Source organism: Nicotiana tabacum, chromosome 9, assembly GCF_000715075.1.
Source record: "Nicotiana tabacum cultivar K326 chromosome 9, ASM71507v2, whole genome shotgun sequence".
NCBI classification, from domain to species: Eukaryota; Viridiplantae; Streptophyta; class Magnoliopsida; order Solanales; family Solanaceae; genus Nicotiana; species Nicotiana tabacum.
This window is the reverse complement of record NC_134088.1, coordinates 7,188,332-7,213,037: the sequence shown is the minus strand read 5'-3', so window position 1 is coordinate 7,213,037 and position 24,706 is coordinate 7,188,332. Positions and strand designations below refer to the sequence as shown.

At 38.2% G+C, this 24,706-nt stretch overlaps 1 protein-coding gene across 1 annotated transcript; it reads left to right on the top strand.

Moving 5' to 3' along the window:
* The first annotated feature begins 727 nt into the window (after positions 1 to 727).
* Positions 728 to 10,936, top strand: LOC107762758 (putative cyclic nucleotide-gated ion channel 5). Its single transcript, XM_016581141.2, has 8 exons — positions 728 to 892; positions 2,304 to 2,390; positions 2,854 to 3,430; positions 4,796 to 5,008; positions 5,590 to 5,894; positions 9,131 to 9,242; positions 9,561 to 9,797; positions 9,990 to 10,936. The coding sequence occupies exons 2-8, from the start codon at positions 2,332 to 2,334 to the stop codon at positions 10,683 to 10,685; spliced, it is 2,199 nt and encodes a 732-aa protein (XP_016436627.1). The 5' UTR covers positions 728 to 892; positions 2,304 to 2,331; the 3' UTR covers positions 10,686 to 10,936.
* The last annotated feature ends 13,770 nt before the right edge of the window (positions 10,937 to 24,706 follow it).

Genomic DNA, 24,706 nt, shown 5'->3' with positions numbered 1-24,706 from the left:
CATAAAAGGTGACATTTTTATTTAAACAAATCAATAAGGGAAGTACCACATGTAACGAAACAGAGGAACTATGGAAATGTGATGCAAATTAATTTAAGTCATTAGAAAAAGGAAGAACAAATTTTTTTCCCCCAAGAAGAGAGTTTTTCATTCAATAAAAAGGAGTAACAGTATCAATAGTTTGAGTGAAGTATTCCTCTATCCCTAGTATAAAGTCGCGTTTGATAGAGAGTGCATTATTCACAAGTAAGATTTTTTGACGCAAATATAAATTAGTCGGACCTCAAAATAGAAATTGAATATTGGTTGAGAAATTAAAGGAAAAAAATTAAGTGAGCGTTTGGATATAAGAATTGTAAAATTTCAAAAAAAAGGATTTCTTTTTTTCAAGTGAAAATGGTATTTGAAAATTAGAGTTGTGTTTGGACATGAATATAATTTTGGGTTGTTTTTGAAGTTGTGAGTGAAAATTTTGAAAACAGCCTTTTGAGTTTTTCACATTTTTGAAAAATTTAAAAATTCATCTTCAAATGAAAATTGAAAACTTTATGACGAAATATTGAATTTGAAAAAAGTAAAAAAATTTCGAAAAAAAGTGAAAAAAATTCTTATGTCCAAACGGGGCTCTAAAAAGATATTTAGGCGTGGACTCTTTTGGGTTTGGGGGGGGGGGGGGGGCGGGGGGGTTGGAGCAGTCATTTTACCAACTTATTTCTGTCTGTAAATTACACCGTTTTCTGTTACTCACTTTTGGTACATTCTTTAGATATGTCTATTTTGACTTCATCTTCTGCTCCTTCTTAACCCCACCACCCCCACACAACCACCCCACCATTTCCTTTTTCTTCTTCTTCTTCCTATCTCCATGAATTAATTTCTCAAGACTTCAACGGTAAGTCCCCTTTCTCTGATCTATACTCATATATTTTAGTAATTACCTTGTATATTTCAGTTTCTCTTTTTTAAACTACTTTGCTCTTTATGCTATAAATTGTTCAGTTTATTGAACTGTTTTATCTGATTTAAATGCAAAATTTGCATCTGAAAATGGTCAATAAAGACTAAAAATTCAATCTTGATGGATTAAATCAAAAGGGTTTTATTAAAAAGTCAATCTTGATGGATTAAATCAAAAGGGTCAGATTAAAAACCCAATCTTGATGAGTTAAATCAAAAGGGGTTATGTCATTTTGTGTATAGATGAAAAGGGTAAGATTAAAAACTCAATGTTGATGGGATTGGAACTTAGTTGTAGAAATATGGACTTCATCTGAAATTCAGTCAACATGAGTATACTGAAATTATTTTGTTATTTGTTGAAATGAAATTGAGATTTAGAATTTGTCCAAATTTGGATCATCTCAAGATAAAATAATTATATAGGGTAAAAACACTACATGATTTTTCCCCTATGTCTAGGCCTTGGATAGAGTTACCCGGTACCTGTGTTGGTGGGAGATAGAAAGTACCTGGTGGAATAGTCGAGGTACGCACGAGCTGGCTCGGACACCACCGTCATAAGAAAAATTATATAAAGGGTAGAGGAAAGGGGAAGGTTGATTAGGCTTACTGCGGTAGTACCAAAATGTAGGAAATTAAAAGTTCAAGTTTAGGGTATTTGAGTTAGTTTCTGGAAATTTGCATTTTGAAGTTTCTATTGATGTTTGTAAAATGCAAACCTTCTTTTTCTTTGGTTTGAAGTTTGTAAATTTTTCGCGATAGCTACGTTGGTTTAATTGCCAAATAGTCTAAATTTTAGGAGCTTTACTGCGCTCTGAAGTAATAACTTGGTGGAAAAGTGTAAAACAACAACAACAAATCCAGTGTAATTCCACAAGTGGTGAGACAAAAAGTGTAAGGTACAAATAAATCTTCGTTTAAGGCTGTTGCTTCAGCTTCAGTAGGTTAAGCTCTGAAATCTTTATGTATGCCTAGATGAAATGGCTTAATTGCTAAACCACAGAAAGATAAATACTCTATTGTGACAGCGGATCAAATGCTGAAGAGGGAATTGAGAGTCGAAAACAATGGGGCCAGGCACCATCTAAATTTTGATGAAAGAAGGAGAATAATATAATTGGTCAATTCAATTATTTTAATTACCGCATCGCTCCAAATGTATATTAATGTGTTTGAGAAAAACTTATCCTCTTGGCTGATGTTGTTATGACTATTTAGAACTCATTGGATTCAAGACCATTTCCTTGACTGCAAAAAAGCTCTGTTCATATATGGCAACTTTTGTGAAACTGAGGCTAAACTGTTCAAGACTATGATTAACTTGAAATTTTATTCTGCTGCAGTGACTTTATATGTGTTTGATTGTACAAAATGTTCGACTGCGGTTCCAAGTCCCAATATCTGGGGGGACAGCGGGAGAAGTTTGTAAGGTACTGGAATTTAATTCTCCTGAAGGTTGTTAATTTGCTTTTCCTTTCAATTTATTTTCCTTTATCTCATCTTCTGAAGTTAAGTATCTTTTCGTTTACTTGATTATCTTTTACCTAGTATTCTGAGGTTAAGTTAGGCATAGTACTATACAAATTAGTTTTTTTAATTTTATTTTTGTTATGTATTATACTTTAAAAAGTAGTTTCTTTGATACCTTCATTGGCTTACGTGATTGTTTCTAGGCTTTTACTGTATATTTGACATTTGAAGGATTCTCAGGCCTAATAGTTAAAGACAATGAAGCAGATATGATATTTTTGAAGTTGGGTAATTTAAGTCCGAGAACGAGGAGAATTAACATTAACAGCACGATTATTACAGTTTCTTCACTGTTGATTTTTCTTCCCTGATTATCTTAGCTTCTTTTTGGCATCTAATATTGCTCTTCACATTTTATTTTAGGTTGGATGACTTGGATTCCAGACTATCCTCTCCTTCCGCATCACTAGCAACAAATAAATGCGGCTTCAACATCGACGGTAGAAAACGTTCAGGCCATGCGACTAACAGCCCGTCAAGGTCTTTTAAGCGAGGAATGAAAAAAGGATCTGAAGGACTTAAATCAATACTCGGCTTTGGTGTCTCTCGGGCTGTATTTCCTGAAGATTTGAAAGTTTCAGAGAAAAAGATTTTTGACCCTCAAGATAAATTCCTTCTCTTATGGAATAAGCTGTTTGTTGTATCATGTATTCTAGCCGTGTCGGTGGATCCACTGTTTTTCTACCTTCCAGTTTTTGATAATAAGTCAAATTGCCTTCAGATTGACAGGAAGCTCGCTGTCATAGCCACTACCCTACGTACAGTGATTGATGCTTTCTATCTTATTCACATGGCTCTTCAGTTTCGCACGGCTTATATTGCACCGTCATCTCGAGTTTTTGGACGGGGTGAACTTGTGATAGATCCTGCACAGATTGCTAAAAGATACTTGCGGTTCTATTTTATCATCGATTTTCTTGCTGTGATCCCCTTGCCTCAGGTTAAAAGAAGTGCTTTTATATTTCTTTTACTTCTATCCATATGGAAATCTTATTCACTTTAGTAATCTTTACCATGCCTCTGATGGCCACAGATCTTAAAGATACTGGACTACGGTTTCCTTCTTATTATGTAATTCTTGATCTTATTCTTATGTGTTTCCTGATTCTGAACAAGTGTATATGTTGGGGCAGCCATAGAATGTTTTATATGGGTTTATTCTTGGGCTTTTATCATTTTGGCCCCTGCAGCCCAAAATAGTTACAGGCGGTAGCCCAAATATAGAAAACATATACACTGATTATATAATCACCTTAGTTCTACCAATTTATTTTCCGGAAAAGGTCCAAAAATATCCTTGAACTATTCGAAATAGCTCAAAAATATCCTCCGTTTGTTTTTGGTGCCAAAAATATCCCTGCCGTCTATGTTTTGGCCCAAAAATGCCCCTAAACTGTTAGTTTTGCCATTGAAGCTGACATGGCAGTCCAACTGGGTTAGAATTGCTTACATGGTCGTCCACCTAAGCAATCCATATGCGAAAATTATTTTTTCGGAAATTTTATTTTTCCAGAATTTTTTAATAAAATATAAAATCAACATTTATTCTGAAAAAAGTAAAAAATTTCGAAAAAAATATTTATTTCAGAATTTTTTAATTAAAATACAAAATCAACACTTATTCCGGAAAATAAGTAAAAAATTTACGAAAAAATTATTTTTGAATCGGGTTTATGATTTGATTAAAAAACTCATAAACCCGAATCAAGAATAATTTTTTCGTAAATTTTTTACTTTTTTCGGAATAAGTGTTGATTTTGTATTTTAATTAAAAAATTCCGAAATAAATATTTTTTTCGATTTTTTTTACTTTTTTCAGAATAAATGTTGATTTTATATTTTGTTAAAAAATTCGGGAAAAAAAAAATTTCCGAAAAAATAATTTTCACATATGGATTGCTTAGGTTGACTACCATGTAAGCAATTCTAACCCAGTTGGACTGTCATGTCAGCTTCAATGGCAAAACTAACGGTTTAGGGGCATTTTTGGGCCAAAACATAGACGGCAGGGATATTTTTGGCACAAAAAACAAACGGAGGATATTTTTGAGCTATTTCGAATAGTTCAAGGATATTTTTGGGCCTTTTCCGTTATTTGTATTATATGTATATTTATATTTATAGTTGATATACAACACATATATATTTACTGGCTATTATTTTTTGGGCAGCCCAAAAATGTAATTATCCCTTTTATTTCTAATGCTTAAACATTCTTTTATGAATCAAAGCATAGAGTTGCTTCGCTGAATGGATATATTCTCATTCTCTTTAGTCTTTACTTTCTTCTTATGCATCTATGCAGATTGTGGTGTGGAGATTCCTGCAGAGCTCAACAGGTTCTGATGTCCTAGCTACGAAGCAAGCTTTGCTTTACATCATTTTGCTTCAGTACATCCCCAGATTCGTCAGAGTTATACCCTTAACTTCGGAATTGAAAAGAACTACTGGTGTCTTTGCTGAAACCGCATGGGCTGGTGCTGCGTCCTATTTGCTGTTGTACATGCTTGCTAGTCATGTAAGCTATTCATCAAAATGTTGAAATGTTAGATATCATGGCTTGCAAGCAATTTTCTTACTCTCTACTATCATTTGCTTGCAAAAATCTTTCTGTAAGTTTTATTTGTTTATTGGTTTTTGTGCCACTTCTTGCATTATATTTCCTCTGAATTTCCAGTTCAATTACTGGTGACAGTTCACTGTTGCATTTTCTAAAAGATCGATGGTTCACTTGAAACATATATCTGCATTTTAAGGTGATTCTTGAGTCGGAATTTTGGGATGGTTCGCTGATTAAATACCTTTGCACAGTGTGTGTAGGTCTAATTATTGTACGTTGAAAGTTTAGAATGTGTTATAGTCATATCCTAATGGCTTCTTTAGATCTATGGGCCTAATGAATGCACATGTGCTAATTGCATGGATCATGTGAATATCGTTCAATTATCTCATTTTTGTTGACTCTCACAACTTATTTTTATTACTCCGTGAAGATGATAAAGGCTGGAATTTTAGGTCCAAATGTATGATCATGATCTTATTTCTGCTTCAGTAGGCATATCTTTTACTTCTCTTTTGTATGCATGTATTTCATTGCAGATAGTTGGGTCATTTTGGTACTTGCTATCTGTGGAACGCTACGATACATGCTGGCAGCAAGCTTGTACACACAATGCAACATGCAACACTGATTTCTTGTATTGTGGCAATCAGTACATGACGGGTTATAATAGTTGGAGCAGCATAAGTGACAAGGTTTTAAACGATGCTTGCCCTGCAAATAGTGACGACTCACCATTTGATTTTGGGATCTTTGATCAGGCTTTGTCATCTGGCATTATTTACTCCATGAAATTTGTGTCTAAGTATTGTTATTGTCTATGGTGGGGGCTGCAGAACTTGAGGTGAGTTTACTTTAATGCTTAGCTGATAATTGTGTTCCTCTTGATTGCTATATGTATTTCAGTTTCTTATTTCCGTGGTTAACTTTTCTATTTTTGGTTGAGAGTATAAATTCACTTGTGAGAATGACTGGTATATGAAGTTTGATTCATGTTCCCTGACAAACTGTTGCCTTTTGACTTACCAGCTTTAATGTTTATCATCTGTGTTAGAATGTCTCGTATTGGTTATGGTTTTCGGCAATTCTTACCTCATGAACTAGCTTTAGGTTTGCGTTAGGCCCAAAATCTATTTTCTTAACATGGTATCTTCAGACCGATCCCTGTTTATTGATTTTGCTAATGTTGGGCTCCTATGTTATATTGTGCACAGTCTAGATTTCCAGCTCCGCACGTGCGGGGGCAGGGGAGAGGGGTGGTAAGAATGTTTTCGTATACGGTTTTGGACAATCTCACCTAATGAGCTAGCTTTTTGAGGTGGAGTTAGGCCTAAGGTCCATTTTCTTAACAATCTGTAGTTATTTGTAAAATGGGAGAAGAGAATTCCGTGAAGCAGAACTAGAATTTGTGAATCGAGAACTTGGTTTGTCTCGACTTTTGTAGCAGAATGTGCATTAACATTTTAACATCAATCCAAAGCCATGAATTTCTTCAAGAAAACTCGAAGCATTTCTCTCGTGAAGACTCCATTCTTCAAAATATTTATCAAGGGAACACGTCAAAAATTTCTGATTAAGAAAAGAAACGGTAGAGGTCTACTTATTGACCCCAGTGGAGCGGGCAGGGGCAGACTTAGAGGGGCGGAAGGGGGTTCACCCGAACCCCCTTCGCCGGAAAATTACACTGTGCATATAAGGTAAAATTTATTTTGTATCTCTATATATTATATTTTGAATCCCCTTGACACAACCCAAAAGCATAGCTTAGTGGTCAAGGGGGTTCAAAACCTTTGTAAGGTCATTGGTTCAATTCCCACAGGCCACAATTTCTTTTATTTTGAACCCCCTTAATGTTAATCCTGCCTCCGCCACTAGGAGCGGGGAGAGTGAAAAAAAAGCTAGGTGGGGAACTTACCTATCGCTTTGGACTGCAATCCTTGGAAACGTTTTTGGGGAACATGTTGAAAGTGACCGATGGAGAAAAGCAGTAGACCTTGAAGAATGCCACCTTTCTATATTTGGTAACTTTTTAATTCCAAGATTTTCATATTACCCTTAACGATACTCTCTTATAGAAATGATACGACATGTTTAAAATTACAAGACACCTTTTGTTTAAGACCATATGATTCAAAAGTCTTCTTTATATTCTTAAACCTCGTGTCTAGTCAAATTAAGACACATAAAATAAAACAGAGGGACTAGGACCTTTTTGTTCAAACGCGTATGTATGTGCCAAGCATTGATGCCTTTAACTTTTTCAAAAATATCATAAAGTTGACTATTGCACAAAATCAATTAACAAAAAGCGATTGTTCCTCAATCCCAGATTAGTTGAGATTGGCTATATGAATCCTCAGCATATTCATTATGCTCTATTAGCTAAATATTGTTTTTTAAAACAAATTAGGAATTCTCTGAGTTTCTTATTTCACTCTTATCATCTCAAATATACATGTCTCTAACGAGTCTAAAAGGACTCTTGGCAAAGACTGGACATGTACGTGTAACAACAAATAAGCATAATCTCATTTGGTTGGCATCGCCTATGTGTATCCTTTGTTTTTCATTGTGTTATGGTCTAAGCCCCCACTTGTGGGATTACACTGGGTGGTTGTTGTTGTTGTTGTTGTTGTTGTTATTGTTATGGTCTAAGCTAAGTCCATATTCATTTCGGAAGATTCAAGGTCCCTTGGGACAAATTTCCTCCGTGTGATTTCAAGTCTAGCTCTCCTCTTTTAGCACCTTCATAATACCTACGGGCTCGTCGCATTTGGAGGTTTGTATAGGGTATGATTAAACCACCTAAGGCAATCATACAATCTCCTTTTTCTTATCTTATCTCTATGTTTGCTATTTGCGTGGCTCTGTATAATCTGATCATTTCTAATCTTGTCCAACTCTTTCTGAAGGCACGGTCTCTTAGCACTTCATTTCTCTGACACTCATCTTGTCGGTATATTCGGTGGGTATTAGATGATTGTTACCTACGTTCATATAATATAATGTCTAACGACTGTTCGATAGAATTTGCGTCTACTTTCTTAGATGTTTTTCTATCGCATAGGACCCCATAGCACTTCTCCATTTCCTTCTTAATAACAATAACTTGCGGGCCTTCCCTTGGCTGGAGTCTGGTGTTTCCTTGTTCCTTGGTGGCCTGGCAAGTCTAAAGTTAAATCTGTGAAAAACATATATCATTATCTGGAAGTTATAGACGCATAGCACAAGCATCTAAATTTGAGTTTTTCCGGTATTGTGCTTCATTTGGTTCAGATGATCTGTTTACTAGTTCATGTTTGACCATTAATATAGTAGTCTCCTTCTATTCATTGTTCCTTACATATAGAGCTTAAACAAACTTTCTGCTGGACACCAGGTGATGTGATAAGGTCGCGTGGGACTGTGTCAATTCTTTTAATCTCTTGTCAATGAGAAAATGTTACTAATCATAGCTTGTAAGGGAACGAGTTAATTTTGCTTTTCTAGTAGCATCCTATAAGAACTACCTTGAATCCCGTGTTGTTATAGGTATGCATTGTTAAGTACTCTATCTTTTTCAATTTATGTGAACCTATTACTATTTCGGGAGTCAAATGAGATTTTCTTTGACCAAGTTTTTTGCAAATACTTTTAAATATTTTGAATTGTTAACTATTGTGACTTATAGTGCTTTTTATGTACTTTCTAAATATGTAAATTTTGTTTTCAAAAAGTTCAAAAATTCTATGTCTGAATTCACACCGCAAATTAGTTTGTTTGGCCCTCGTACTCCGAGAAGGTTCACGTAAACTAAAATGGAGGGAGTAGTAGATTGAAAAGTTGGATTTAAGTACATAGAATATATTAAGTGATAAATTGATGATCCTTTAGTGCACTGCTGAAATGCACTATTTTTGCTTTATAGCCCTGCTGCCGACATTGCATAATCAACTGCACAAATACTTGCAAAATATTGTATGCAAAATATTAGATGTTGCTTGATGCTGTATAAATTGACTGACAATTGATTTCCAGTAAACTTGTATTAATGCTATAATCTTTTTTTTTTTCTCTTTTTATTCTTGTCTGCTCATGCAGTACCCTTGGACAGGGACTTCAGACTAGCACATACCCCGGGGAATCAATATTCTCTATAGGATTGGCTATACTTGGGCTCATTCTCTTTGCATTATTGATCGGTAACATGCAGGTAATGATGGACCGAGAAAAAATTTGGCTTCCTGACTGCCGGTTTCATTTACTTGTATAAGTTTATGCATAAGTCCTTTATTAACAAAATTTTATACAATCACTTGACAAACGAAGAGAAACAATTAAATATGATGACTCTGTTTATCAAACTCAGAATTATATGAAAAGCTAAAAAGTGATGTAGAATTTCATGGTTATTACTGTATTTGCTAGATATTGATACTATGGCATTCACATTTCTAGCAGTGCTTTTGATAATGGCATTTTTATATCTATGAGAAATTTGTGCTGAGACTTTGGTGCTTTGCTGCGACAGACATATCTACAATCTCTTACCATTCGACTCGAGGAGATGAGAGTTAAAAGGCGTGATTCAGAACAGTGGATGCATCATCGCTTGCTCCCACAAGATCTTCGAGAACGGGTTAGGCGCTATGATCAGTACAAGTGGCAGGAAACACGAGGAGTGGATGAAGAGAATATAGTCCAGAGTTTGCCCAAGGATCTTAGGAGGGATATCAAGCGTCATCTTTGTCTTGCTCTAGTGAAGAGGGTAACCAACCGGCTTATATACTTTCAAGCTTCTGTTACATTTGTTTTACACACATTTTATCAATTTGTCTCGGAGTGTAGATCGAAGTATGATTCTTTGATAATGTTGATGGCTTATCATGCTCAAGATCCCTATAAATATATTGTGAAGTTAAATTTGCATTTTACTGATAATCTATGTGACTGATTTCAGGTACCTCTATTTGAGAATATGGATGAAAGATTGCTCGATGCTATTTGTGAGCGTCTAAAACCCTGTTTGTATATCGAGAATACTTACATCGTTCGAGAAGGAGATCCAGTGGATGAGATGCTCTTCATCATACGAGGTCGGCTTGAGAGTGTGACAACTGATGGTGGGAGAAGTGGCTTCTTCAACCGCAGTTTGTTAAAAGAAGGCGACTTTTGTGGAGAGGAACTTCTAACATGGGCACTAGACCCAAAATCCGGTTCTAACCTCCCGTCTTCAACTCGTACGGTGAAAGCTCTAACGGAAGTGGAGGCTTTCGCTCTAACAGCAGACGAGTTGAAATTCGTTGCCAGTCAGTTCAGAAGGCTTCACAGTAGACAGGTTCAACACACGTTCCGATTCTACTCACAGCAATGGAGGACTTGGGCTGCTATTTTCATCCAAGCAGCATGGAGGCGGTACACCAAGAGGAAACTTATGGAACTCCAACGAAAGGAAGAAGAAGAAGCCGAGGCATTGGCTGCAGCTAGCGGCAATTCTGGTGGCGCCACTTACAGTATCCGAGCAACGTTCTTGGCATCGAGATTTGCAGCAAATGCTCTCCGAGGTGTTCATAGGAATCGAAATCTCAAGAGTGCTAGGGAGTTGGTGAAGCTGCAGAAGCCTCCAGAGCCAGATTTTAGTGCAGATGCAGATTGATTTTGTTTGAATATCTGCTGATTTTGATTTTTGTTTTGACTTGTTTACTGGTCTTGTGAGGTTTTTAAGAGGCTTCGATGTATAATTTATGTTTAGAGCGTTACTGCAACAATATTTCTGTAATTAAATATGTTTAGTATGTCCTTATTTTGACTCTTTAGGTATTACAACTCAACTGTGGATAAAACTTAGGGTGTTAACTATTTGGAAACATATAGTTGTGAAAATTTATTAAAATTTGACTATTTTTACATGGAGGTGTAAACCTACTTGGACCTCCTATGAATCTGCAAATGGTTATTTATGAAAATTTACATAATGTGTTGATATGAACTTTTGACCTTCCCACCTCTCCCCCTTTAATAATATATAATATCCTGGTTGAACTTTACCCATGCTCTCATGGTGAGCATATAAAGGAATAGACAGACCCAGGGCTAAGAGTAAGTTAGATTGGGGTATATAGCCAATTGGATTGCTTGTAGGGCTATAGAGCCATTTGGGTTGTCATTCTGCAAAAGAGGTGGAACCAACTAACACTGAACACTAACCCTATTTTGTAGACATTTAGGGGCAACTTTCTATTCCGGTGAACAATGCTTCACTGATTTGGTGGGACAAAATTCGAACCTGCAATCATCAGATCACGAGAACATGATGAGTTGACCTATTGTCGGCCGTGATGCGCCTTGAGTTGGCAATCCTAGAGGGGGATTGGGCTATATAGGGTCAATTGGTTTGGCTTTAGCATGTCGGCCGTGATGCGCCTTGAGATGGCGGTCTCCACAAAGGAGGAACCTGCTCTTTGTTGTTGCTCTGTTGCATCTGGCCCTTCCTCCCCCCTCAAGAATACTCAACTGCCCAATTTAACCACCACATACCTTGTTGCTCTTTATCTGAAATCCAAAGGGTCTCAATAAAACTCGTGACCTAAAGTCAAATTTTAATAAGTGACCTTAATTTTTTATTTTTTGCCTATAGTATAGTTATCTTGCAAAATATAGTATTAATATTACGTTGATTTCTTTTTTTTTTTGTCTGTTATGGAGTTATCTTATAAAATATAATATTAATATTCACATTGGTAAGAAAATTCAAGTTAATAAGATGTTAGCCATGTATTTACAATTTGTTACATTGGATCTTATTGTAATAAACGTTATTTATCAATATGAAGATGTGAGTATCTTAATTCAAAGTTCTAAAATATTTTTATTGTTAAAAGCGTAATGGCTTCCTGGCCACTTAAACTTGTAGGGCTTTTGAAAGCCGATACATAAACTTTAGATTTTCCCATTTGAACACCTCTACTTGAGAAAATGTCTACTAATAAGCCGAGACATCAACTTTGGATTTTCCCATTTGAACACCTCTACTTGAGAAAATGTCTACTAATAAACACTTGTCATAGTGCGTGTTGTTCAATCGCTGCTGACATGGATTTAATTTAATATTTTATAGCCACATTTTCCATTCATTTACATTTGTGGCCACATGTATGTTCAAGGTCTCACTTCTTTTTATTTTTTTATTTTTTTGTCAAATTAATTTTTTCTGCATAAAACCCTTGTACCCCAAGAACTGCTTCCTCCTTCCCTGTTGCAAGATCTTCTAAAGATACAGTACGTGTTTGTAGTTCATCGCGCAAGCGAAAGCCATAAAACCACCTCCCAAGCTTCCACCATTGTACACGTACTTGCCTTTGTGAAATATTGCAGTTGCTTAGGACTTCCACCCCCTCAGAACCCGCCAGAAAAATATTCCCGAATTGAAATCTAACACAATTTTTTCTAGCAAATCAGCAAAAAATTTCAACAAATCAAAAGCAACGAACAATGTTGCTTTTCAATTTCTTATTACTCATTCTTACTCCAAAAATTTGTCCCGATCCCTTCCATCTTCCTTGATTCGATGAATTTATTTTATGATAATGGATGTTGACTTTTCTCTAATATGGAGTTTTTGAGTGTGACTGATGGTTAAAAATTGAAGAACAGTCAGATATGTGGGTTGGATATAGAGCTTTTGAATTTGATTTATCAAAATTTTGGTTATGACTTTAATTAAGAATAAAAGGCAAAAGGCGGAAGGAAGAAGATAAATGGAGGGGGTGGGGAGATAGGGGCGAATATAAATTGAGGGGGTGGCTTTTCTTTAAATCTGATCCAATGAACTTTTCTATTTTTTTAAATTAATTATTTATCTTTTTTTAATTATTTATCATATTCACGCGCTTAAAACCTATGATTAACACGTAATTGACCACATCAGCTATCATATTGTCATATAAGCATAGTCAACGGTCAAATTTATTAGTAGACATTTTCTCAAGTAGAGGTGTTCAAATAAGAAAATTCAAAGTTCATGTATCGGCTTTCAAAAGCTTTATAAGGTTAAGTGGGCAGGAAGTCATTTCGCCTTGTTAAAAAATAGATAGTGTTTCTTTTCTTTTTTTTTTATAAGGATTTTGTATTTTTTTTCTTTTTTCTATAAACTTCCTAAGCGAAAATAAGATTGTAAATCCACAACTAAAATTTTTTTTAGGCCCCAAAATTTAGGGGTCCTAAAGCAAAGGCTTTACTAGCCCCCCTTGAGAGGAGTCCGAAACTTAAATAATAGTATTTTGGACTCAAAATACCATTACACAGTTAAAAGAATTACATTTCTAAGTAAAACGCAGTATAATACTGTGTTTTAGTTTAACGGAAAGTTAGTCGTTAAAGTAAAACGAAGTATAATACTACGTTTTTACTAACACGCATTATAATACTGTGTTTTACTTCAATTTGGGCCCACCAATATTCCCTATTCTTAGGATAACTGACAATAATCATTTTTTTAATGTAAAATACTAAAACGTGGTATTATACTGCATTTCACATTAATTTTTGGGCCCGCCAATAAGTGTTCTGCGGGTAACTGACATAACAATAATTCAAATACATAAAGCGTGGTATTATACTGTGTTTTACATAAAAAAATTCTGCACCCCAAGCTAGGACTTACCTTATTTAAAGGCGTTAGGATTTTATGAAAATCCATTCAAAACTTTCCTTTAAACTTCCGTTCATACTTCTCTTCTTGTTATTGTCACACCTCCTTTTTCCGCCCCCGCGGGGGCGTAGGGTTTTTTTCCAGTTAAAGGACAATCGAAACGGGATTTGTTTGTTTATTTCAGAGTCGCCACTTGGGAGATTTTAGGGTGTCCCAAGTCACCAATTTAATCCAGAATCGAGGAAAAGAATGACTCCATATTATAGTCTGCGTACCAGAAATCCGGATAAGGAATTCTGTTAACCCGGGAGAAGGTGTTAGGCATTCCCGAGTTCCGTGGTTCTAGCACGGTCGCTCAACTGTCATATTCGGCTTGATTATCTGATTTTATACAAGTATGAACTTATGTGCAAAATTTAACTTTTAATCGCTTTTATCATTTACTGTTATTTTTATCACGAATTGCAACATCGTGGAAACATATCTCGAACCACTTCACAATCAATGTACCCGTGATTATTGACACATCTCGACTCTGTTGAGATTTGGATTTGGGTCACATAAATGTGCACCCGAGTTTAAGAAAATTAAATTATTAAAGGCGCGCCTGAAGTGACTAGCGTATCATTTACTTTGGGTAGGGCCATGGAATTTTGCTAAACGGTCCATCCCGAAGTCTAAGAAATTTTAAAATCAAATATTTACTGAGGGCCCCGCAATTTTGTATTTTTCATTCGGCGAGGCTCATCTCATTCTTATTTTCCTTTAAAAGGAATTTGCAACGTCATGGACACGCATCTCGAACCACGTCACAATAAATGTACCCGTGATTAGAGACGCATTTCGATTCTATTGAGATTTGGATTTGGGTCACATAAATGTGCACCCGAGTTTAAGAAGGTGAGATTTATTAAAGCGCGTCCTAAAGAGACTAACGTATTGGTATTTTGGGAAAAACCGTGAAATTTGCTAAACGGCCCGTCCCGAAGGCTAAAGAATTAAAGCAATACATTTTGTGAGGGCCCCGCAATCTACGCGTTTTATTTGGCGAGGCTCGTCTCATTTTTATTTTAAAAGGATATCCTAAAATGACTACATTTTCTCTATTAAATCCGTCTCTGGAATAAAACAATCGGGAAGTACTTTTCAATTACCTGCTCGCAAAATGTGATAACCAGCTGATTGGATCGGAAAAGTAGACATGCATATGGCAACCTTGTTCATCGATGGGCAAATGTATGAGGTTCAGTTAATTATTCCATACACGCTTAACACTTAAAGGCGAAAAGACTGAAACTGACCCTATCTAACTTAGGTGATACCACTACATGTTTCAGGCGACATTTATCCAATAACATGACCTACGCGATTTTTATCTTTTTGCGATAATCCAAACTGCCTAGCATGCCTTTGAAATATACATTATCTACTGATGAACCAAGGTGAAACAAACGCGATTACTGCATTGTCATTCTAAACCGACCCTATGTGAAACCATTGTTGGCCGAACATCACTACTACACCACTAGTTTCTTCTTGATTAACATACACCGACAAATTACTGGACCAAACTCTTATAGACTGAAACCTGTTCCATTACACAGTTTGGAGGTCAAACTTTACATGTCGGGTATACAAAATGTTCTAAACTGCAAACAGCAAAAAAAAATCACTACACTAAGTTCAGACTGCAATTCTTCTTATACTCTTATTCATACTCCAAGTTCACCATTACACCAGTGAAATTAGAATGTGTACCTGGATGTTGGACAATAAGAACGAGAAGAAGAAGAATGATATCAGCAACAATCAAACAGACAGTAGTAATACAGCAGTAGCACAGCAGCAACAAGCAAACGGACAGCAGTAACACAGCAGCAACAAACAGATTTAAACCCAACATCAGCTCAGATTATACCACGCAGCTACACCAAATGCAACAGAAAAATCCCAGACTGGAACCCAAACGCCCAACAGCACAAGATGACCAAATTTTGAATTGGCAACAAAAGATGGACCAAACAAACTTTCAGAAAATTTCTGGCAACTCTCAATGCAATAGTAACGGAGGTGAACACTAATTTCAATAATAAAAGCAAAGCAGATTTTTTCTTCTTTCAATTTCTTTCTCGACCCTTAATGATATTCCAACCTTTCTTGTTTTTTTTAGGATTATCAGATTTTTCTCTCAAAAAAATGCCCCCCCCCCTCTAGTAAAAAAAATGAGCTCATTTATAGGCCCAAAGGACCTTCACAGGACAGCCTCGTATCCAGACTTCCTCTCCATACCCTTCAACTTCCCATGCCTAAGCATCTTCTTGATACAAGTCATTTGGTTCCCCATGCTTGGCCTATTGCTCTAATCAAGAGTCATGGATTCATTAAAGTATTCATTTTAAACTCCCATGCTCTTATGTTTTGTCCCCACTAATACTAGATTAATAGTATTTTTGACTAACCATTTGACAGCCCATTAATCCTAAACATTTAATCAGTCTTTGTCAAACAAAAATTACCCAACAAACCCCTGATCATTACTGCCTTGCCCCGCCTTTTCATTCTGTTGAATCTGCCAGTTATAACCATGTGAAACCTAGTTCGAACCCCCACAACTAACAAACAATAACCTATAATTAGTTCACCACAACCATTCAACAAAAGTCAGACAGTAAGAGTTAAGTTGTTGCCATTTAATACTGCAAAACAAACGACAATACGTGTCGAGTCGACTTTGCGAGTTATAACGTATACTAATTAGTCGCTAATCAACTAGAATCAAAACAGGACACCTGAGTGATTCAGGCATTTTCGAAGAGAAAAAGAAAAAAAAAATGGAACTTACGAAACTTAATTATTCGACGATGTTACTCAGGTCGACTATACAAACTATTATATGAACAATCAATCGACAAACAACATAGACTAAACAAGCCACCAAATTATTTCAATACTCGGGACATTTAACAGGGAGTTCACGAAACTTAACTATTCGACGACATTAGTCGAAGCGAATAGATATCTCATAACATACACTTAACACTGAAAATAGGAAAGAAATCGACCAAATAAAAGGGTCTTTGAAGATGGGGAGGATTGACAGAAAAATAATCAAAAATCCAAAACAAATCTACGTACATACGAATAACACACAAACAGAAGGAAAGAAAAGAAAATTACCCCGGAAGCTTACAGCAAAAACGAACCAGGCCTGAACCGGACTTGACTTCTTTGAGGTCGAATGAACTTTAATCGAAGTGTTCCCTGACTGAGAACACCTCGATTAAGGTCTATTAGACCCCAATATGTTGTTGATTTGGACGGACCCTCATGGATTCGATTTTTAGGGTTCTTGAACTCAGATTGGGGGTTCGAAGAGTTCTACCTAGATTCGACCGGAACCAAAGGCATCTGGGGTATGAGGGAGACCAGGGGGTGTTGTGGTGTAAGTTTGGAGTCAGTTGGGTCAGATTTGTGTTTGGCTCAAACCTTCGAATGATTATTCGAGACGTTCTAGGAATATTCGAGCCAAACCATCACCATATCGGGGTTGAGGGTGGTCTTGTGTCTTAAGGGTGTTAGTCTGGTGGTCATCGGTGTTGTTGCCGCCGGGTTTACATGAAAGGGGAGCTACGACGGCTGCTAGGGTTTGGGGTGTTTGGGATTGTCTCTGGGAGATGATGAAACCGGGGAGGTTGTTTGGATAGGGGGCGGGGTGACATGGTTAGGTTTATATATGACTTAGGGGTTTAGATCCTGGCCGTTGGATCAAGTGAGATCGATGGCCAGGATCTATTCACTAAAGAGGGACGACGTCGTTTGGGTGTGATGGTGGGTGAGACCGGATAGGGGAATGGACCGGGTCAGGTTAACGGATCTGGGGGTGTGATCCTGGCCGTTGGATTGATCTAATCCAACGACTCTAATAAAAAGGAGCGAAACGACGCCGTTTGAGGCGTCAGGGGGCTTGACCAAATTGGACCAGGCATGGGGCTGTTTTGGGCCTGAATTTGGGTCCACCTGGGGTGGCCCAATCCCTATTTTCCTTTGTTTCAAACATCTTCTTTCTTTTCTTTTAATTATCAACACTTAAACAAAAACCCTAAATAATTTATACAATCAAAATTACACATATATTACTTAATACCTATAATTAAAACTAAAATCACAAAATACACAGAAACACACATGCATTTTTCGTGAATTTCTTTTAACCAAATTATGGTTAATTAATTCCTAGATGTACCATTAATTCCAAAGTGCCTGCCACGCGTATTTTTGTATTTTCAACTATAACAAGGTGAGCATTTACGGACAGAACAATTATCAAAATGTCACGCGAATTCTCAAAATCGTACACAGACGGATTTTGTTTTATTTTTTGATTTCTTTTGGAGTAATTCCCGTGGAGCAAAATCACGTGCTCGCAGCTGCCCCTCTTTGTCCGAAAACACGAAGGATTTTCGTGCAAAGATAAAGTGAGCGGGTACGAGCGATTTTTTGCTTATTCGGGTACTCCGTGGGAAGCGTTCTTTGAAAGCATTTACCCGAACCTTTGCTTCGAAGGTTTCCTACATATCCCTGGCCAAAGGGGAATCAGGCTAACGTAGTTCAGGAAGTTTTGGGTAGCTGAGACTGCCATGTGACCGTAATGTTTGCTGTTAATGCTGTTGTATGCTGCTACTACTGCTCTACCGGTCTCCTTATTTCAACGTGCTAAAAGAAAACAAGATGCTAGACTAGGCTATGGATCACAAGATCTTATCTATCTTCAAACTTGTTCTTGCTGTCTTGCTTTCTTATTGGCTGGTGTTTCTTCCGGTGCTTCTCTTTTCTGGCAATTATTGGTGATGACACTGACCTTTTGCTTTTCCGAATACCAGTATTCATCATTTTGTTATGTCCGCTAAAGGTGCGGCTTTCTTCATTCTGCTGGGGATTTTTGTTGTAACCTTCTGCCTTCCGGTAGGTTACTGCTTGATCTCGAAAGGGATTCGTCTGTTCTACAGGCGGGCTCCTGACTTCTTCAACTTAACTTTTAACACCTCCATTCTCCAGGCGGGCTCCTGACTTCTTCAATTTCTTAAAATAAATCAGCCTCCCTTCTCTAGGCGGGCTCCTGACTTCTTCAACTTAAATTTTAACACCTCCATTCTCCAGACGGGCTCCTGACTTCTTCAACTTAAATTTTAACACCTCCATTCTCCAGGCGGGCTCCTGACTTCTTCAACTTAAATTTTAACACCTCCATTCTCCAGGTGGTCTCCTGACTTCAACAACTTCTTAAATTTTAACACCTCCATTCTCCAGGCGGGCTCCTGACTTCTTCAACTTCTTAAATTTTAACACCTCCATTCTCCAGGCGGGCTCCTAACTTCAACAATTTTAAAAATAATTCAGCCTCCATTCTCCAGGCGGGCTCCTGACTTCTTCAACTTAAATTTTAACACCTCCATTCTCCAGGCGGGCTCCTGACTTATTCAACTTAAATTTTAACACATCCATTCTCCAGGCGGGCTCCTGACTTCAACAACTTCTTAAATTTTAACACCTCCATTCTCCATGCGGGCTTCTGACTTCTTCAACTTAGATTTTAACACCTCCATTTTCCAGGCGGGCTCCTGACTTCAACAACTTCTTAAATTTTAACACCTCCATTCTCCAGGCGGGCTCCTGACTTCAACAACTTCTTAAATTTTAACACCTCCATTCTCCAGGCGGGCTCCTGACTTTTTCAACTTAGATTTTAACACCTCCATTCTCCAGGCGGGCTCCTGACTTCTTCAACTTCTTAAATTTTAACACCTCCATTCTCCAGGCGGGCTCCAGACTTCAACAATTTTAAAAATAATTCAGCCTCCATTCTTCAGGCGGGCTCCTGACTTCAACAACAACAACTTAAATTTTAATACCTCCATTCTCCAGGCGGACTCCTGACCTCAACAACAACTTAAATTTTAACACCTCCATTCTCCTGGCGGGCTCCTGACTTCTTCAATTTTAAAAATAATTCAGCCTTCATTCTCCAGGCGGGCTCCTGACTTCTTCAACTTAAATTTTAACACCTCCATTCTCCAGGCGGGCTCCTGACTTCTTCAACTTAAATTTTAACACCTCCATTCTCTAGGCGGGCTCCTGACTTCAACAACTTCTTAAATTTTAACACCTCCATTCTCCATGCGGGCTTCTGACTTCTTCAACTTAGATTTTAACACCTCCATTCTCCAAGCGGGCTCCTGACTTCAACAACTTCTTAAATTTTAACACCTCCATTCTCCAGGCGGGCTCCTGACTTCAACAACTTCTTAAACTTTTAACACCTCCATTCTCCAGGCGGGCTCCTGACTTTTTCAACTTAGATTTTAACACCTCCATTCTCCAGGCGGGCTCCTGACTTCTTCAACTTCTTAAATTTTAACACCTCCATTCTCCAGGCGGGCTCCTGACTTCAACAACTTCTTAAATTTTAACACCTCCATTCTCCAGGCGGGCTCCTGACTTCAACAACAACAACTTAAATTTTAATACCTCCATTCTCCAGGCGGACTCCTGACTTCAACAACAACTTAAATTTTAACACCTCCATTCTCCAGGCGGGCTCCTGACTTCTTCAATTTTAAAAATAATTCAGCCTTCATTCTCCAGGCGGGCTCCTGACTTCAACAACAATTTAAATTTTAACACCTCCATTCTTCAAGCAGGCTCCTGACTTCTTCAATTTTAAAAATAATTCAGCCTCCATTCTCCAGGCGAGCTCCTGACTTCAACAACAACTTAAATTTTAACACCTCCATTCTCCAGGCGGGCTCCTGACTTCAACAACAACTTAAATTTTAACACCTCCATTCTCCAGGCGGGCTCCTGACTTCAACAACAACTTATTGAGAGAAAATTTTCGTATTGAGAGAAAATTTTCTGCCCCAGTTTGATAATCTGCTTCGTGACTCTGTCTTCATGCGGTCAACGATATTTCTTTTCCCTGTTTCAAATCAAAGAAAAATTTGTTAGTTTAACATGGGGCGAGTGGTCGTGCCACTTCTGCTGAGGATGGTTTTTCCCTTTCTTTCCCTTGCATTGTTATCAAACTTGCTGGGGGAGAATATTGATTGCTGGGGCTGATATTCCCGCGGGGGATGGTTGCCGTTTCTTTTCCTTCCCCACTCTGTGTCGTCCGATCATCAGGGAACTTAATCGGGAATCTGCCGGAGCAGTCCCTGTATCTCGCAATTCTGCTGTGGATCATCACGGAATTTTATCCATAACTTCCTTTGGAATTTTGGGCCTCTTAGAATCTAGATCCCTTCAATATTTGATCCTGCGACAAACTTCTTTTCGTTTTGTCGCCTTATTCTTTGGCTATTGATAGTACACTCTGAAAATCTTTTTCAAAAAATAAACTGCTGGGGGGAAAAAAATCCAAAATGAAGGAGTGATAATTTTAAAGATAGAAAAGAAGTCTTTCTAAACAAACGCTTGGGAAAAAGAAAAGAAAAGAACTTATCTGAATGATATAACCAATCCCAACGATCATGTCGTGCATTCCGGATCGATCAACCCGGTCTATTTGTATCGATCAATCTTTCGGATGGCCTCATCTTGCTGGCGATAAATGGATATTCGACTTTTGCCAAAGGCGGACCCTTTCCGCCAACCTTGCCTTGTCGCCTCACAGTGCCCTTCGAGGGGTTTTCACTAATAAGACTCTCTCATTTCTCTCAACTCCCGTCGCCTCATGGTGTATGTGAAGGTTTTCACCAGTAAGACTCTCTCATTTCTCTCAACTCCCGTCGCCTCATGGTGTCTGTGAAGGTTTTCACCAGTAAGACTCTCTCATTTTATTTTATTTTTCAACTGGGGATTGGAGCGTGTCGGTGCGACGCTCTTCGTCGGGGATTCTCCCGGATATCAATTCATTTCCAGTTCATGATCCTCTTACCTTCTGGGGATTAGAGCGTTGTTCCGGACTTCTACGTGCCTGAACTTGGCACTTCTCGAATATTGATCGGGAGGTCTTTTTGGACATCGATATGGGTTTTTGTGTAAGGCTAAGAAAAAGGTTATCAAAAGGCTCAAAATAATTTTGACAGGTGAATCATTACAACTCTCGGAATCAAACTTTCTTTCTCAAAAATTATAAACACAACTTCTGCCCCAATGTTCTTGCTTGGGGACTTTTATTTTTGTTACACTATGACCGAGCCGCGAGGCACCTACGTATCCTTCTTTGAGGAATCAGGTCAAACGTAGTTTCCAACGTTCTTTGTTCCTCCTTGTGATTTTTCACGTTCTTTGTTGTTTTTTTTCTTGTGATTTTTCTTTTGTCTTTATCATTATTTTTCTCTCTTTTTATCTATTATTTTAATTACTGATTCCAAAAGAGGGATATGAAAGAATAAATGAGGCTCAAAAGGGTAAGCAAAGGTTAAAGTGTTTTGATAGAAGAAAGAATTGCCTCCGTCATTTCATTCTTCGATAAATGCCAATCACAAACAAATGTCGATTACAAACCAAAGGGATCACACATAATATCTCTTAACTGCGTCGGAATTGATAGCCATGTCGATGCATTTTCCTTCAATATTTGTTAAACATAGAGCGCCATTGGACAATACTCTGGTTACAATGAACGGTCCTTGCCAATTCGGGGCGAACTTGCCCTTTGCTTTCGCTTGGTGTGACAGAATTCGTTTCAACACTTGTTGCCCCACTTCAAATTTTCTGGGGCGCACCCTCTTGTTGTAGACTCTTGCCATTCTCCTTTGATATAACTGGCCATGACATACAGCTGCCAATCTCTTTTCATTAATTAAGCTCAACTGTTCCAAACGGGTTTTGACCCACTCATCATCATCAATCTCAGCCTCGGCGACAATCTGAAGGGATGAAATTTCCACTTCCGCCGGTATCACTGCTTCAGTTCCATACACCAACAAATAAGGGGTTGCACCTACTGAAGTCTGTACGGTAGTGCGATAACCCAACAATGCGAATGGTAATTTTTCATGCCATTGCCTGGATCCTTCTACCATCTTCCTCAGTATCTTCTTGATGTTCTTGTTGGTTGCTTCAACAGCTCCATTTTCCTTGGGACGATATGGTGTGGAATTACGGTGTGTAATCTTAAACTGTTCGCATACTTCTCTCATCAAACTGTTGTTAAGATTAGCACCATTGTCCGTGATTATCACTTTCGGGATCCCAAATCTATAGATGATATGGGAATGGACAAAATCCACCACTGTCTTCTTGGTTACTGACTTGAAAGTTTCGGCTTCAACCCACTTAGTAAAATAATCAATGGTTACCAGAATGAACCTGTGACGGTTCGAAGCTGCCGGCTCAATAGGCCCAATGACATCCATCCCCCATGCCACAAATGGCCATGGTGCTGACATTGTGTGCAATTCCGTTGGTGGAGAATGAATCAAATCGTCGTGTATCTGACACTGATGGCATTTTTGCACGAATTTGATACAATCATGCTCCATGGTGAGCCAATAATACCCTACTCGAAGGATCTTCTTCGCCAATACATACCCGCTCATATGGGGCCCACAAACTCCAGCATGTACCTTTGTCATAACCGTCGTGGCTTGACTGGCGTCTATACATCTCAGCAATCCCAAATCTGGGGTTCTCTTGTATAACACTCCTCCACTGAGGAAGAAACCACTAGACAATCGCCGAATGGCTCTTTTTTGGTCTCTGGTGGCCCGCTCCGGGTATATCCCTATCCTGAGATACTCTTTGACGTCATAAAACCATGGCTCGCCATCCACTTCTTCCTCTATCATGTTGCAGTAGGCATGCTGATCGCGAACCTGGATGTGCAATGGGTCAACATGAATTTTGTCTGGGTGGTGCAACATTGATGCTAAAGTGGCCAATGCATCGGCAACCTCATTGTGAACTCTCGGGATGTGTCTGAACTCTACTGATCGAAATCGCTTGCTCAGATCGTGCAAACATTGTCGATATGGTATGAGCTTCAAATCCCGTATTTCCCATTCACCCTGAATTTGATGCACCAGGAGGTCCGAGTCTCCCAAGACCAAGACGTTCTGGACATCCATGTCTGCCGCTAATCGCAAGCCCAAAATGCATGCCTCATACTCAGCCATGTTGTTGGTACAATAGAAACGTAGTTGAGCTATAACAGGGTAATGATGTCCTATTTCAGAAATAAGTACTGCTCCTATTCCAACTTCCTTCGCATTTGCGGCTCCATCGAAGAAGATCTTCCAACAGGGTTCCTCAGGTAACTCCAACTCATCTATCTGCATTACTTGCTCGTCGGGAAAATATGTCCTCAACGGCTCGTATTCCTCGTCAACAGGATTCTCGGCCAAGTGATCTGCCAACGCTTGGGCCTTCATGGCTGTCCTCGTCACATAGACGATATCGAACTCCGTGAGTAATATTTGCCATTTTGCTAACCTTCCTGTGGGCATAGGTTCTTGGAAAATATACTGTAACGGATCCAAACGGGAAATGAGATAAGTAGTATATGAGGATAAATAATGTTTCAACTTCTGGGCCACCCAGGTTAGGGTGCAACATGTTTTCTCGAGTTGAGTGTACTTAACCTCATATACTGTAAACTTCTTGTTGAGATAATAGATGGCTTGCTCTTTTCTTCCCGTAATATCGTGTTGCCCCAACACGCAACCAAAAGAATTCTCCAAGATCGTCAGATAAAGAATTAACGGTCTTCCCAGCTCAGGGGGAACCAATACAGGTGGATTTGATAAATATTCTTTGATCTGGTCGAATGCCACCTGGCATTCCGCCGTCCATCCTATTGCAGCATCCTTCTTCAACAGCTGAAAAATGGGTTCACAGGTTGCTGTGAGTTGAGCAATAAATCTGCTGATGTAATTCAACCTTCCCAACAGACTCATTACTTCTGTCTTGTTCTTCGGCGGTGGCATCTCTTGGATAGATTTGATTTTTGATGGATCCAGTTCAATACCTCACCGACTGACAATGAATCCCAAAAGCTTCCCAGATGGAACACCAAATGCGTATTT